Below are 12500 nucleotides of genomic sequence, written 5' to 3'. Positions count from 1 at the left end.
TTCAAGCTAGTCGGTCGAAGCCACTGTACTATTAACATCATAAACTCATGACTTTCATATGATGCCACTGCAGTGTCTTCTTCTATGGATTCTGCTGCTGCAGCAGCAACAACAACCTTGCTCACAATCTGCTCATTCCACAAGTAATTCGCTTGAAGAAGAAAGACAAGTCAAGTCAAGACAAGTCAAGTTGCTTACAACTGAACTCTTCGTATAACATGACCCTTCACAGACATTTCACGGTCACTTGACCAAAACCACAAAGCATTGGATGAGGTAGTCATATAGTATCCACAGCCCAGATTGAGATGCATGGCCTTGAGGTGCTCATGGTTCAATAAGACACTGAGCCATGTTACAGTAGGGTTAGTTGGGGGCAGGGTGGGTTGAGTTCAAGGAGCATGGGTGTTGGAGGAGGGGGATGGGGTTGTTTGAGGGAGGCACTTACCGTGTCCTTGGTGGGGGCCAAGATCTCCTCGATCATCATGCTGTCGCGAGTGAAGGAGCTCCTGTTGAGAGTGTTGGACCTGTCCGAACTGAAGGAGCGCAGGCTGGTGTATTTTACACGTTAGCACACACACACACATTCACACACACAGGGAGACACGGGTGCACACACACGCGCAGCGTGTGGAAGGCGGAGGTTTGACAGAGGGTGGGTTCGGTAGGGTGGGTAGCAGAGGGGAGGGGTCCGCATAGGGTAGGGTGTAAAGGGAGGGTGTGTGGATGACAGACAGGCGGGTGTTTGGGTGGGTTATCAGTGGGTCAGGGAGGTTGGTGGGCAGGGCAGTGCAGGGGGCATTAGGGTTATGACAGGGGGTATGGCCATATAATGATATGCACACAGAGAAAGCAAGAAAGGAGAAAAAAACACATACACACACACAAACACAAACACAAACAAACAGACAGACAAACAAAAGAAAAACAAAAACACAGCGATTACTGCATGCAACCTCCAGGGCACAGCACACAAGTCACAACCACAAAATGACCCTCAAAAGATGCACTGGGTGACCATAGATTAATTGGTAGGGAATATGCATGAGAGTTCTTTGGAAATGATGGACAGTGACGTATGATATCATGTTGTAATGGTCTTGGGAAAGTGAAGGACATCAGATGTGTAAATAACTACCTGCTGTATGTATGGATTGATATGGAAATGTTTTTTTTTTCTAAAATTGATTTATTATAATTCCACTGAGAAAAAATTGGTGATTAATGGAGAAGATGAAACCAATGCAAATGTCACTTTTTTCAGTCTCTCCTTCCAAAAAAATGATATTGCATTTTGAAAAGCTGAAACAGCTGTGGGAGAAACCAACTGGTGTCTGTCTATGTATCCCAATATTCTATGCAAGGGTTGGCGGGGGCCATGACACAAATAGCTTTCTATTTGTGGTAAAGAGCTTCCCTAAGGAGAAGGACCGTGTCCGTAATTAACTTGAGATCCCGAAACATTCAGCTGGCAGAAAGGTGGGCAGAAATCGGAAGTACAGTGAGGGCGCCTAGCGGTCAGCCAAGCAGTTGGCTAAAACTCTTCCTTCTTAAATGGTTTGTTCTTTCTCTGACTAAGGAAACGGGTTGGTGTAAGTCTGAAGAAACAGCCACTGGGTATATTTCTTTCATGAAAATTATATGAATTGTACTATACTGTAAACCTAGTTTTGCTAATAGGTTTAGTTGCGGTAAGTACTGGTGCGGTAAGTACTATCTACACTCATTGCCATTTCAATAGTATTTTGGCTATTTCGGCCCAGTTCCTATAATCTCCTTTTCATCCTGATGCAATTAATTCTTCCGGTAACAGTTTAGAATAACAGTTGCTAAAAAGCTTAAGAAAAACTTTGTAAATAATAAACTAATTATCAACAAAACTTTTTAAAAAGATCTGTAAACGAGTAAGAAATACCATGTTAACACAACAGACACATCACAGCTGCAGCTGTCCTGGAAGTTTGTTCTTCAAAGAGCAAAACGATGGAGCCACTGGATATAGAAGCGTCCAGCAAACAAACATAAAACTCATACAGCAGGAGCAGATTCCTAGCCTCGCGACGCCATCCTATGTACTCCACCCAAAGATTTTGGCTCCGCACATCGTCTGGCAAAAGCCTCGAGCTCGGTTCTCTCAGTGTTTAGCCAATCAGCAAACAGTTGAGAGTGATGACGCGGAACTCACCCGCGAGCTCTGTTACTGATTGGTTAAGGTAACTATATTCACACTTTCGTTTTGTTATTTGTTTTGCTTTTGCGACGCTGTATCGTAACTGGCATGCTAATAAAGCACAATATGGGTTTTAATTTGAGTTTGGAACTCCAATTAATTTAAATGATAGAGTAAGATCAGACCATCTACCACCCTCCACGGAGACGGATTCCTCATGGCTTTTGCCAGACTGATATCGGAGTCAACAGTCGGCTTTTCGCCCAGGCTAGCAGATTCCTACTTCGCTGTGAAAATGTAGGTTAGCTCTTACTCATTTACAAACACTTGAATGCTTTGTTTATAATTAGTTCAAAGGTATGCTAATAATGTGTTAATCAAACTTTTTAAGGGACTGTTATTCGTGTTGCCATTCTTCCTTTGATGTCTATGGAGTTCTATTGATTTCTATTTCTATTCTGCTCTCTGATTTCTTTTTTATTTACAATGAACCCTGTAATTATTTTTTTTCTTGGTAGTATTCAAGTCATCCCTGGAGGCTACATGTTTAAGCACCTCATTCCAGAATATAAAGCCAACGTGCTGTGCACTTATCACACCAAGCAACAATAAAAAACACCATCAACAACAATAATAACAACAGCAACCACATAAAGAACATGGAACATGAACATGCCTTAACCAACGCTTCACTTATTAAACAGAAGAGATATTGCAATACAATTTAACGAAAACTCAAAGTGAACAATAATTGGACAAATACAATACAGGCAAATATACACCACAAAATGTACATCACTTTAGGATTACAAAAATAAAACTTTGAATAAAACTTAACAACACCACAGGGACCCCCACAACAATTAAACAAAAAAACCCCTCCACAATCATTTTGTCTTTTCAGTCAGATGAGTTGGCATACAGGGGTGGACCACACGAGTCCTGTTGCCATGAAAGTTGTAATGGTGGGGGAAGGGAGGAGGGGGGGAGGAGAGGAGCGTAACGTTTGGGATGGGCACACATCTAGAGTACATGTAGATCAACACCATGCCCTCTTACCTGACTTTAGGACTAGTGGAGGCAGGTGAAAACGTTCAGAAATGAGGGTGGGTGTGAGGGGAAGCGAGAAGGGAGGGACAGAGAAAAAGAGGACAGGAAGGGGGAAAGGACAGAAAGAAAGACACAGAGAGAGAGAGAGAGAGAGATTGAAAGCAGTGAACGATAGGGAGAGCAGAGAGGCTAGCGTGGCACTGGGTGACTCTGCTTTTGCATCAAGCCAGTACTCTGGGATGAGACGCATATCAGTCTGAGGACTCTCGTCATTGGCTTCGTCAACATTACCATCACCATTATCACCATACACATGGATATGCACTGTATGGCTACTTAAAAGCATCTTAACCCCTTCGTGCAAACTTTATGTTATAACCTCACTGACACCAAAATTGTCCAAGTCTTAAAGGTGGGGTTGCAGGTATGACATCACGTTGGGGGAACTCCCCCAGGATTCTAAGGTTCTACATAGACTCCTATGAGCCTGCGGAACCATAGATGTGTATAGAAGACTATGTGCGGAACCCCCAACGTGATGCCATAATAGTACATTTTCTTAAAGTGGTTAACCTGCAACCCCACCTTTAACCTGTTACTTAAAACTCTCTGTGATGTCATAGCAATGTTGTTGTGATCTAAACAAAGGCTAAAATTTGTTCTAAATGGTAATTTATGAATGCGACTGTATACAATTTAGAGAATTATGCTTTTGTCGTAGTTGGAGAAGAACTTTGGAATAATACATAAAAGGGCAAAGCTATATATTATACAATAAAATTACTAAGTAACTTGTACTTAAGTAACTATAAACACATGTAAACTAAACAACATTCACTTTAACTATTTATTACAACAACATACTACGTTTACAACATTGTAAATACATTGAAACATGTAACAGTGAAAATATCAAATAAGCTAACATGTTCAATGGAGCCCACACTACGTGTTCCATGGATGCATACTGTATGTCGATGGATGCAACTGCAGGCGGTTTAACCTCCCAACAAAGCCACAGCTGATAGGTTCTACCATCACAGAGCACATGGAAATGCAAACACACTATTGGCTGCTTCCAAAAGAAGGGGGCCCAGGAGGAAAATAAAGGGGGATAAAAAAAAATTGGACTTTGTTCAGCATTGCAAAGCAGACAAGACCAAGTCTGTCCCAGGCAAGTTTTCATTGCCCCAGTTATTCACCCCAATGCTGACCTGTAACGTCATTATCAATCATTATATGCATAACTCAGGAAAAAAATGTGTTTCAGTCTATACACCAGGCTGGATGTCATGTTTTTTTAAGTTCAAGGGTCAAAGCCTTCTACATGTGCATGTGTTTGATGGCTGATCCCTGTGTGTCCCTGGATCATTAAACAATGCTTGAGGCAATGGCATCGAATGGTGCTCTAATTTCCTGTAGTGTGGTCTGGTGTGGTGTTGTGGTGCTGTGAAGGGTCGGCGTGCGTGGCTTGTGTACAATGTTAATTCTGCAGTACTAGCTCAACTCTCAGAGTACTCTTGTATCTGATTTTACACTCTAAAATGTTGAGTTAACACCGCAAAGATTACTGTGTACTCAACACACCTGATACCTTTATGAGGGACTAGATAGTGAGACTCAGGGGACCAATGTGATTGTGATACTGAGTGAAGCCTGTCAAACAAGTCCACACTATTATCAAACATTCCCTCTAGGGCTGAGAAAAAGGGACAGGGTAGCTCCCATTGTGTGTGTGTGTGTGTGTGTGTGTGTGTGTGTGTGTGTGTGTGTGTGTGTGTGTGTGTGTGTGTGTGTGTGTGTGTGTGTGTGTGTGTGTGTGTGTGTGTGTGTGTGTGTGTGTGTGTGTGTGTGTGTGTGTGTGTGTGTGTGTGTGTGTGTGTAGTGTACAGTGTGTGTAGTGTACGCGTCTTCTGGGTTAAACATTACCAATAACATGACCTCTACTTGTCAATAGCATAGACAACACACAAGGTCACTTTATCAGAAGCCATTTTGAAAGCATACAGTAAACTAACTACAGGTTATCAAGCATGAAGAAGTACAGGAATGGAAACAGGACTTTAGAGGTTAGGCAAAGAGCACTAACCAACCAAACTGGCAACGCGATTGATTGTGTGTAAAGATTATCTATCAGTGACCTCCTTTTCTGAGAGCATGGCAAACCTCTTTTTTTCGCCTGTAGCTCTGGGGCTGAAGAATTGCAATAAAATGCTTCACGGGTGCTGTCAAAATGTTCACAATGGTCTAGATTGCAATTCATTTCATTTCATTTCATTCAGAAATGACTCAATTTAATTCTGAACAGAGCTTAACTCTGCTTTGCAAACATCATGTAAACAGTTCACAAGTTTGGAATTAAATGAAAGTGCAATGTGAACTCCATGGAACTATTTAATTCTGAATTATTGATTTGGAATTGAAAACATCACGTACACGTGGCCAGTGTCAGCTGTTTAGACCACATTTTGGAGCAGCTGTAAATACCATTCAATTACTGACGGATCAGGAACTGCATTCTTTTTTAGCACTGTATTTATACTGTACACACTTGTATAAACTGTTTGTGCGTCAATGGAGGTACTAAAGTATGTACACACGGTGTGCAGATTGCAGAACACACAAGTAGAGTTTGACTCTTGCACCTGCATGGACAAAAACATTACCTCACCAAACTGTATCTACTGGTTTATGGCAGTGTCGTCATCTACAAGGATTAATGTGAAACAGCAATGTACTGTAATAGTACTGAATGTTTACGATAAAGAGGAAATTGCACACCCCTATACATTTTCTGCAACTTTGCTAAGGCAATGTCTGAGCGAAACTTCTACAATAAAATTGGACTTTCTTGCTTTCTTTACCTTGGGGATGGAAAACCAGTTTTGAAAACATAATTTCAGTTGCATTATCATCACCCACTGGCAAAATGGCTTTTGCACATGGCAAAGTTTCTGCATGAGCTGCAAAGTCTAGAGGTCGTTTTGGCTCTGCGCTTGGCATGCATGGCAGAAATGATCCATGCTGTTCTTGACATGACTAGTGAGGCCAAAGGTGGGCAGAACTCATTTGACCTGGCCAGACAGCCTCTCTGACCTTTGACAGGCATCTGTGCAGAGAGAAATAAAGTGTGGAGGGCTGGTAATTTATGTTTGCTCTAGTCAATGCTCGCCATAGTTGCATGACTCCTGGATGGCAAAATGTCTCAATATCAAGTCATTGTCTGGCAAATCTCCAGTCGTTGTCTATGCAAGTGTGTGTATGTGTGTGTGTGTGTGTGTGTGTTGACATTACCTCGCCGTCCGCGCACCGATGCTGAAGCCCACATAACCCTCCTGGGGTAGCGAGTCATCTCCCAGCTCTCGCAGGTCCTGTGGACCCAGGTACTTGTCCGTTTCACCCGTCATTGCATCGTCACCTGTCCCAGACACAACACGACACGATGCACACCGGCGTAGAAAGGAGCACACACAGAGAAGAGGAGTTGCCGTTAGCCACACGCCGAGAGGGAGGAGGCAAACAAGCAAGTTTGTTGTGTGTGTGTGTTTTTTTTTTAAAACACACCCTCCCGCACACTCCTTCTTTTACACCTCTATGGTCCCACCCTCTTTCTCTTTCTCTTACATAGGATCAACAGCAGCTGCTATAGAAAGGAGGCAGTGAGAGAGAGAGACAGAAGCCGTCATAGAGAGACCGAGGCAGTCAGAAAGAGACAGAGACAGTCCCCATACAAGACTGAGTTAGTTAGTCTGAGAGTTAGTTTGCGCCTGTTGTCCGATCCTCGGGAAGATGAAAAAAAAAACAGTTCCTCCCCTGTGATCTGTCAAACGCAATAACCCATGATGGAATGGGAGGAATAGCGGAGGGAGGGGGAGATTGAGGGTAGTATGGGGGAGAAGAGGAGTGAGGTTAGGGGTTGGGGAGGGCAGACGGAGGAGCGTCCTCAGGCTCAGTAAAAGCTTTAAAGGGGAAGAGGCGCATTTTCTGAAAAGAAACTTTTTCAAACAACAAGACAAGAGGATAAATGATCAAAACAAAGAAGCCACACAAGGTTTGTTGTTGCAAGCTCACAGCCAATTTCACTCACGTTAAAAAACACACGGGCGTTTTTGTCGATAGAGTAGATAAGTGACCATAAAAAAGTATAACACAGTGGTTGGTCCCAGGGTAAAGGCAAAGTTTGTTGGAGGTTGATGGATGGTTAGAGAGAGAGAACGCCAGGCAAACAAGAGTTAAAGAGCAAAAATGAGAGCAAGTGCACACGCTGCACATGAGAAAGAGAGAGAGAGGGAGAGAGAGAGAGAGACGGGGGGGCAGAAAGGGTAGGGGACAGAGAGGCAGAGAGGGGAGAGAGATAGGCAGACAGAGGGTGAGAGAGAGAGAGAGAGAGAGGGGGAGAGAGAGAGGGAGAGAAAGAGAGAGGAGGGGGGTTGCATTCCAACAGTGACAAAGCATAGCCCCTAGTCCCCCTGCTGTTCCCCTGTATCGGCAGACCCCTCCCCCCCTCTCCAAAACCTTTCAGAGCAGCGTTCAGGACAGACACAAGCCATCGACAACAAAACTCACACGTCGCAAAACTTCCACAGACCTGCTGTTCTCTCTCAAACTTCTCCCCTCTCTCTGCAAGTCTCTCTTTTGTTATCTCTCTCTCTCTCTCTCTCTCTCTCTCTCTCTCTCTCTCTCTCTCTCTCTCTCTCTCTCTCTCACAGTTTTTTTCCACACTTTCACTCAGTTTTTGTCACGCTCACTCACTCTCTCTTGTTGTCTCTCTCACTGCTGTTTAGCTTACCATGTGGAAGTGCGCCACTGAGTGAAACAGCCCTCTCTATTCAGCGTGGAGAGCAGAGAGAGAGGGGAAAAAAGAAGTGCCTGAACTCTACTGTCAGCAAACTCAGAAGCGGGAGGAAGGGCTCGCTCTGAATAAGCGCCCACTCACTCGCTCGTCCACTTTTCACTCACTCACTCTCTCTCATTCTCATTCAGACACCAGATCTACACACTCAACATGCAGACATATGCACACACACTACACGGATATACACAGACACAGACCTACACACACAGATGTGCATACACGCATGCACGCACGCACGCACGCACGCACGCACGCACGCACGCACGCACGCACGCACGCACGCACGCACGCACATTTTCCCACACATGAGTGACTAGATCTCCATCCTTCCTGCCTGTTACATCCGGCCTCAGCCTCTGGGATTAGGCAGAGTGTGGCTATATGGTTCTCAATGGAGGCCCACCAAATCCCAGTCAGGAACTGTGACTTCCAGAGAGAGAGAGAGAGAGAGAGAGAGCCTCTCCATGGCACCCTACAGTACCCTCCACACACACACACAGTAATTTCTTTCATCCTAATTCAACACATACAATGTTGGAATTTAACATTATTGGAGTTGGTTCTACTGTCTTGTTGTTGAATTCACATTGCAAATTTTACGGTGCACTCCCTCACTGGATAATGACTGCTTTGGGAGGCCAAGAGTGACTCCAAATAAACACCAAAGACCAGTCAGGGACAGCAGCCTTTCAACAGTGGTATGGAGGTGTAAATAATAATCGATATGTATTGATGCATCGACCCTGTGGCCAACGATCGAATTGAATCATATCGCAGAGCATTTTTAAGTATCGAAAATAATCAAAAAGAAATCAATATCGAATCGTATAGAGTTCTTCAGTAACGCGGAAGCATGTAGTAGATTGTAGTCTTTCATGTTAGCATTTAAGGACTTCCTGGTTCGTATCGGCTTCCGGCCTCCATTGAGAATGAATAGGGGCCCGTTTCAAATAAGCTCCGAGTGCAAGCACGCGCTTAGCGAACCCCCGCAAACTGTCGAGGGTGTTAAAAATAGGCTGTAGGTATGACATGGTTGATCATTTTGTGTCAAACTTCGACATAAATACGATGTTGCGTCCATATGCTAAACCCGGAAACATTTGGCGACTACAGAAGCGGCGCCTGTATCTAACGTCATGTACGTGCGGAGGGTTGTACCCATGGCAACCAAAGGAAAGCATGTAGTTCGGAAGTTTTAATGATCAGAAATCAGAAATTATAATCGTCATGATTTAACATGTGAATACACCAACATGATGATACGATCCGTTCCACTAATGAGAAAGGGATGCGGGGACACGCTAATGTTCGTTGTTGGCGTGCAACTTATATTTTTGCCAAACCTGAATCTCTATGGCATTTTGCAATGTAAAAAATCGCCATGGAACCGGAGGTCCAAACGCCGCATACAAGTTGACGTCAACGCTGAAGAGCTCTATAGTCATGAAGGCTTTGATTTACACCCCTACAACTGTCGCTTCTCCTTAGCACCCCACTTGACACACACACACACACACACACACACACACACACACACACACACACACACACACACACACACACACACACACACACACACACACACACACACACACACAGACACACACACACACACACACACACACACACACACACACACACACAGTAAATTTGTGACACAAAATTTGTGTCGCCAAGTGTGGCGCTCTCAACGATGGCCCATCCCCATCCAAGAACGACAACTTCCACCAAAAGACTGCACCCCACTCTCCACACACACCGTTTATTTGCGTTGTGTTAAATTTGACTGTTATATCCGCACTGCAAAATTTACTGTACAGTCACTTACAGTACATGCAATGACAGCTCTGGGTGGCCATGTGTGTGGCTGTTCAGCTCCCAATCACCGCCAACTTAACCCCAATCAGACATCGCAACTTCCACAGTCAAAGCCTCTCCACTGCACCATAGAGCTTCCACACTCTACTCTCCTTCACTGGCTATGACAGGAACAGCACATTCACAAGCCCTTTTTCAATCAACGAGATGATTCACTTTAATGTGATACGCGCCTAGAAGTTAGTGTGACACGTGATGCAAAAACAACATAATATCGTTCTTTTATCGCCAGTTTTATTGCACTAATTTAATCCGCTCTGAATATATATAGTTTTCGGCAAAGTTGTATCGCTACAGAAGTGATGGAAAAGGTTTGATGCCATGTAGGAAAGCCACGCAGGCGCAGAGGCCACAATTGGACCTAGCTCGAGAGTTCCAACACTTGCTCTAACACCTGGTGGTGCATATTGCGCAGGATATTCTTTCTTTCCTATGTTCTAATCACAAACTGTGCATTCTATTGATGTTGATGGAAAACCAAGCTGACACATCTCCTATCGCTAGAACATGATACGCTTTTACTTTTAATTTGCTTCCGAATCTGATGGGAAAAGTACTACAGAGAGAGAGAGAGAGAGAGAGAGAGAGAGAGAAAGAGAGAAAAAGAGAGAAAGAGAGAGAGAGAGACCCATCTTTGCACCTCCCTCTCCACAAACACATGAAATTACATTTAAATTCAACTCTGTAATATTAGCACTGCGAAATGTACTGCACAGCCCTTCCACTGTCTATGACAGCCAGCCTGGGTGGCCATGTGTGTGGCTGCTGTATACGGCTCCCAATGGCCCCCTCACTCAATCCCAGTCAGGAACACTTTCACTGGCAGGTCCTCTCCACTGCACCATACACTGTCTGTGCACACTCCAATATCCCTCGCTGTTCTATGACACCGGGTGGCCACATACAGTAAGTTGCCAATCAGTGTTAATTTCGTCAATCATGACTATGACTAAAATATTTCGTCAAAGCCCTTTTTTGATTTTCGTCATTTAGACTAAGACTAAGACTAAATTGGGAAGGCAATGACTAAAATATGACTACGACTAAAATTGATTTTCGTCATTGTGACTAAGACTACGACTAAATTAAAAAAAAGCTGACAAAATTAACACTGTTGCCAATGACATGCCAGCCAGTCTGTTTATAATGCAAATTTAAATTACTACTCCAGTTCGGCTTGAGTGCCATTTCCACAGAGTCTCTCCAATGCACCTTACACTTCACACTCCACTCCACCTCACTGGCTATGACAGCGTTGGGTGGCCGAGTTGTGGTAATGTGCCAGCCAAAGTGGTCGCCAGTGCCATTGTCAGTGACAGTGATCATCGCTGACATACCACTGGTTACCGCAAACAGCAAATTTCGATGTGCTAATTCAACACTTAGAGAGTAAAAATCCATTTTGGCCCTGCTGTGTGAGTGTTGAGCTACAATGCAAACAATGCAAAATGCACTGTGTGTGTGTGGTTGGCAATGGCACGTCAGTGATCCCTGAACACCAGCCCTCACTGCCTGTCTATACACCCATATCCGCCTGTGCCATCTGTCAGTCTGTCTGTCTGTCTTCCGGTTGCAAGGAACTCACCACCTGCTCCTGAGCAGTGTCCGTCTGTCTGTCTGTCTGTAATCCAAAGTGTGGGAAGCCTAGATCCTTTGCTCAGGGATTTTAAGAACACACAGGGACAAACATGCACACACACTTTCACTCTCAAACACACACAGATGCATGCACACACTCACAAAGGAGGATATCAGCCAAATACCTCTCTTTCTTTTCTCTGACCCACTTTCACACACACATCCGTGCAAAATGATATCAACCAAATGATTTTGTCTCCTTTTCCTTCCTTTCACACACACACACACACACACACACACACACACACACACACACACACACACACACACACACACACACACACACACACACACACACACACACACACACACACACACACACACACACACACACACACACACACACTTTTTTCTTTACCTTAAAGTCAAGGTTGTCATTACCTTCTGCCAATGTGTCAGAAGAGGAATGTCCATACACACACTGGTCTCTGTCTCACGCACACACACACACACTCTCTCATTTAGTAGTACTTCCCCAAGTGACAGGGCACGGTTAGCACTAGTCTGTGCGAGGTCACTAACAGTATCAGTGAGATAGTGGTGGGACGGTGAAGCTCTCTGATTGGAGCTCAGTGTTCTGCGGCCATGGAAACACAGTAGGGCATCACAATGGAGGAAGGGGTGACGGGGGCTGGGGGCAGTGCAGTGAGTGTGTGTGTGTGTGTGTGAGAGAGAGAGAGAGAGAGAGAGAGAGAGAGAGAGAGAGAGAGAGAGAGAGAGAGAGAGAGAGAGAGAGAGAGAGAGAGAGACTATGTGTAAGGGTAAGGGGGGTGGGTGGGCACGGGGGCTAATTTCTATGGTAATAGTGCTCATTCTTTAGGTGTGCTCTGTAATCCAAGACTTGCAAGCTGTCAGCGAACAAAGAGGGCCTTCTGCTGAAAAGATGAATGAACACACACACACACACAC

General features: G+C 44.4%; 1 protein-coding gene across 3 annotated transcripts in view; it reads right to left on the bottom strand.

Moving 5' to 3' along the window:
- The window catches only part of ank3b (ankyrin 3b), a 262028-nt gene that overhangs the window by 42658 nt on the left and 206870 nt on the right, over window positions 1–12500 (bottom strand). For all 3 annotated transcript variants that reach the window (XM_063221923.1, XM_063221924.1, XM_063221921.1), the window contains exons 25-26: window positions 6515–6638; window positions 449–551 (exon numbers count right to left, since the gene is read on the bottom strand). In XM_063221923.1, the coding sequence (XP_063077993.1) occupies window positions 449–551; window positions 6515–6638 (227 nt within the window). The remainder of the gene's footprint in view (window positions 1–448; window positions 552–6514; window positions 6639–12500) is intronic.

This window comes from Engraulis encrasicolus, chromosome 17 (genome assembly GCF_034702125.1).
Source record: "Engraulis encrasicolus isolate BLACKSEA-1 chromosome 17, IST_EnEncr_1.0, whole genome shotgun sequence".
Lineage (NCBI taxonomy): Eukaryota > Metazoa > Chordata > Actinopteri > Clupeiformes > Engraulidae > Engraulis > Engraulis encrasicolus.
The sequence above is the reverse complement of the archived record's forward strand: the minus strand, read 5'-3'. Positions and strand labels throughout refer to the sequence as shown.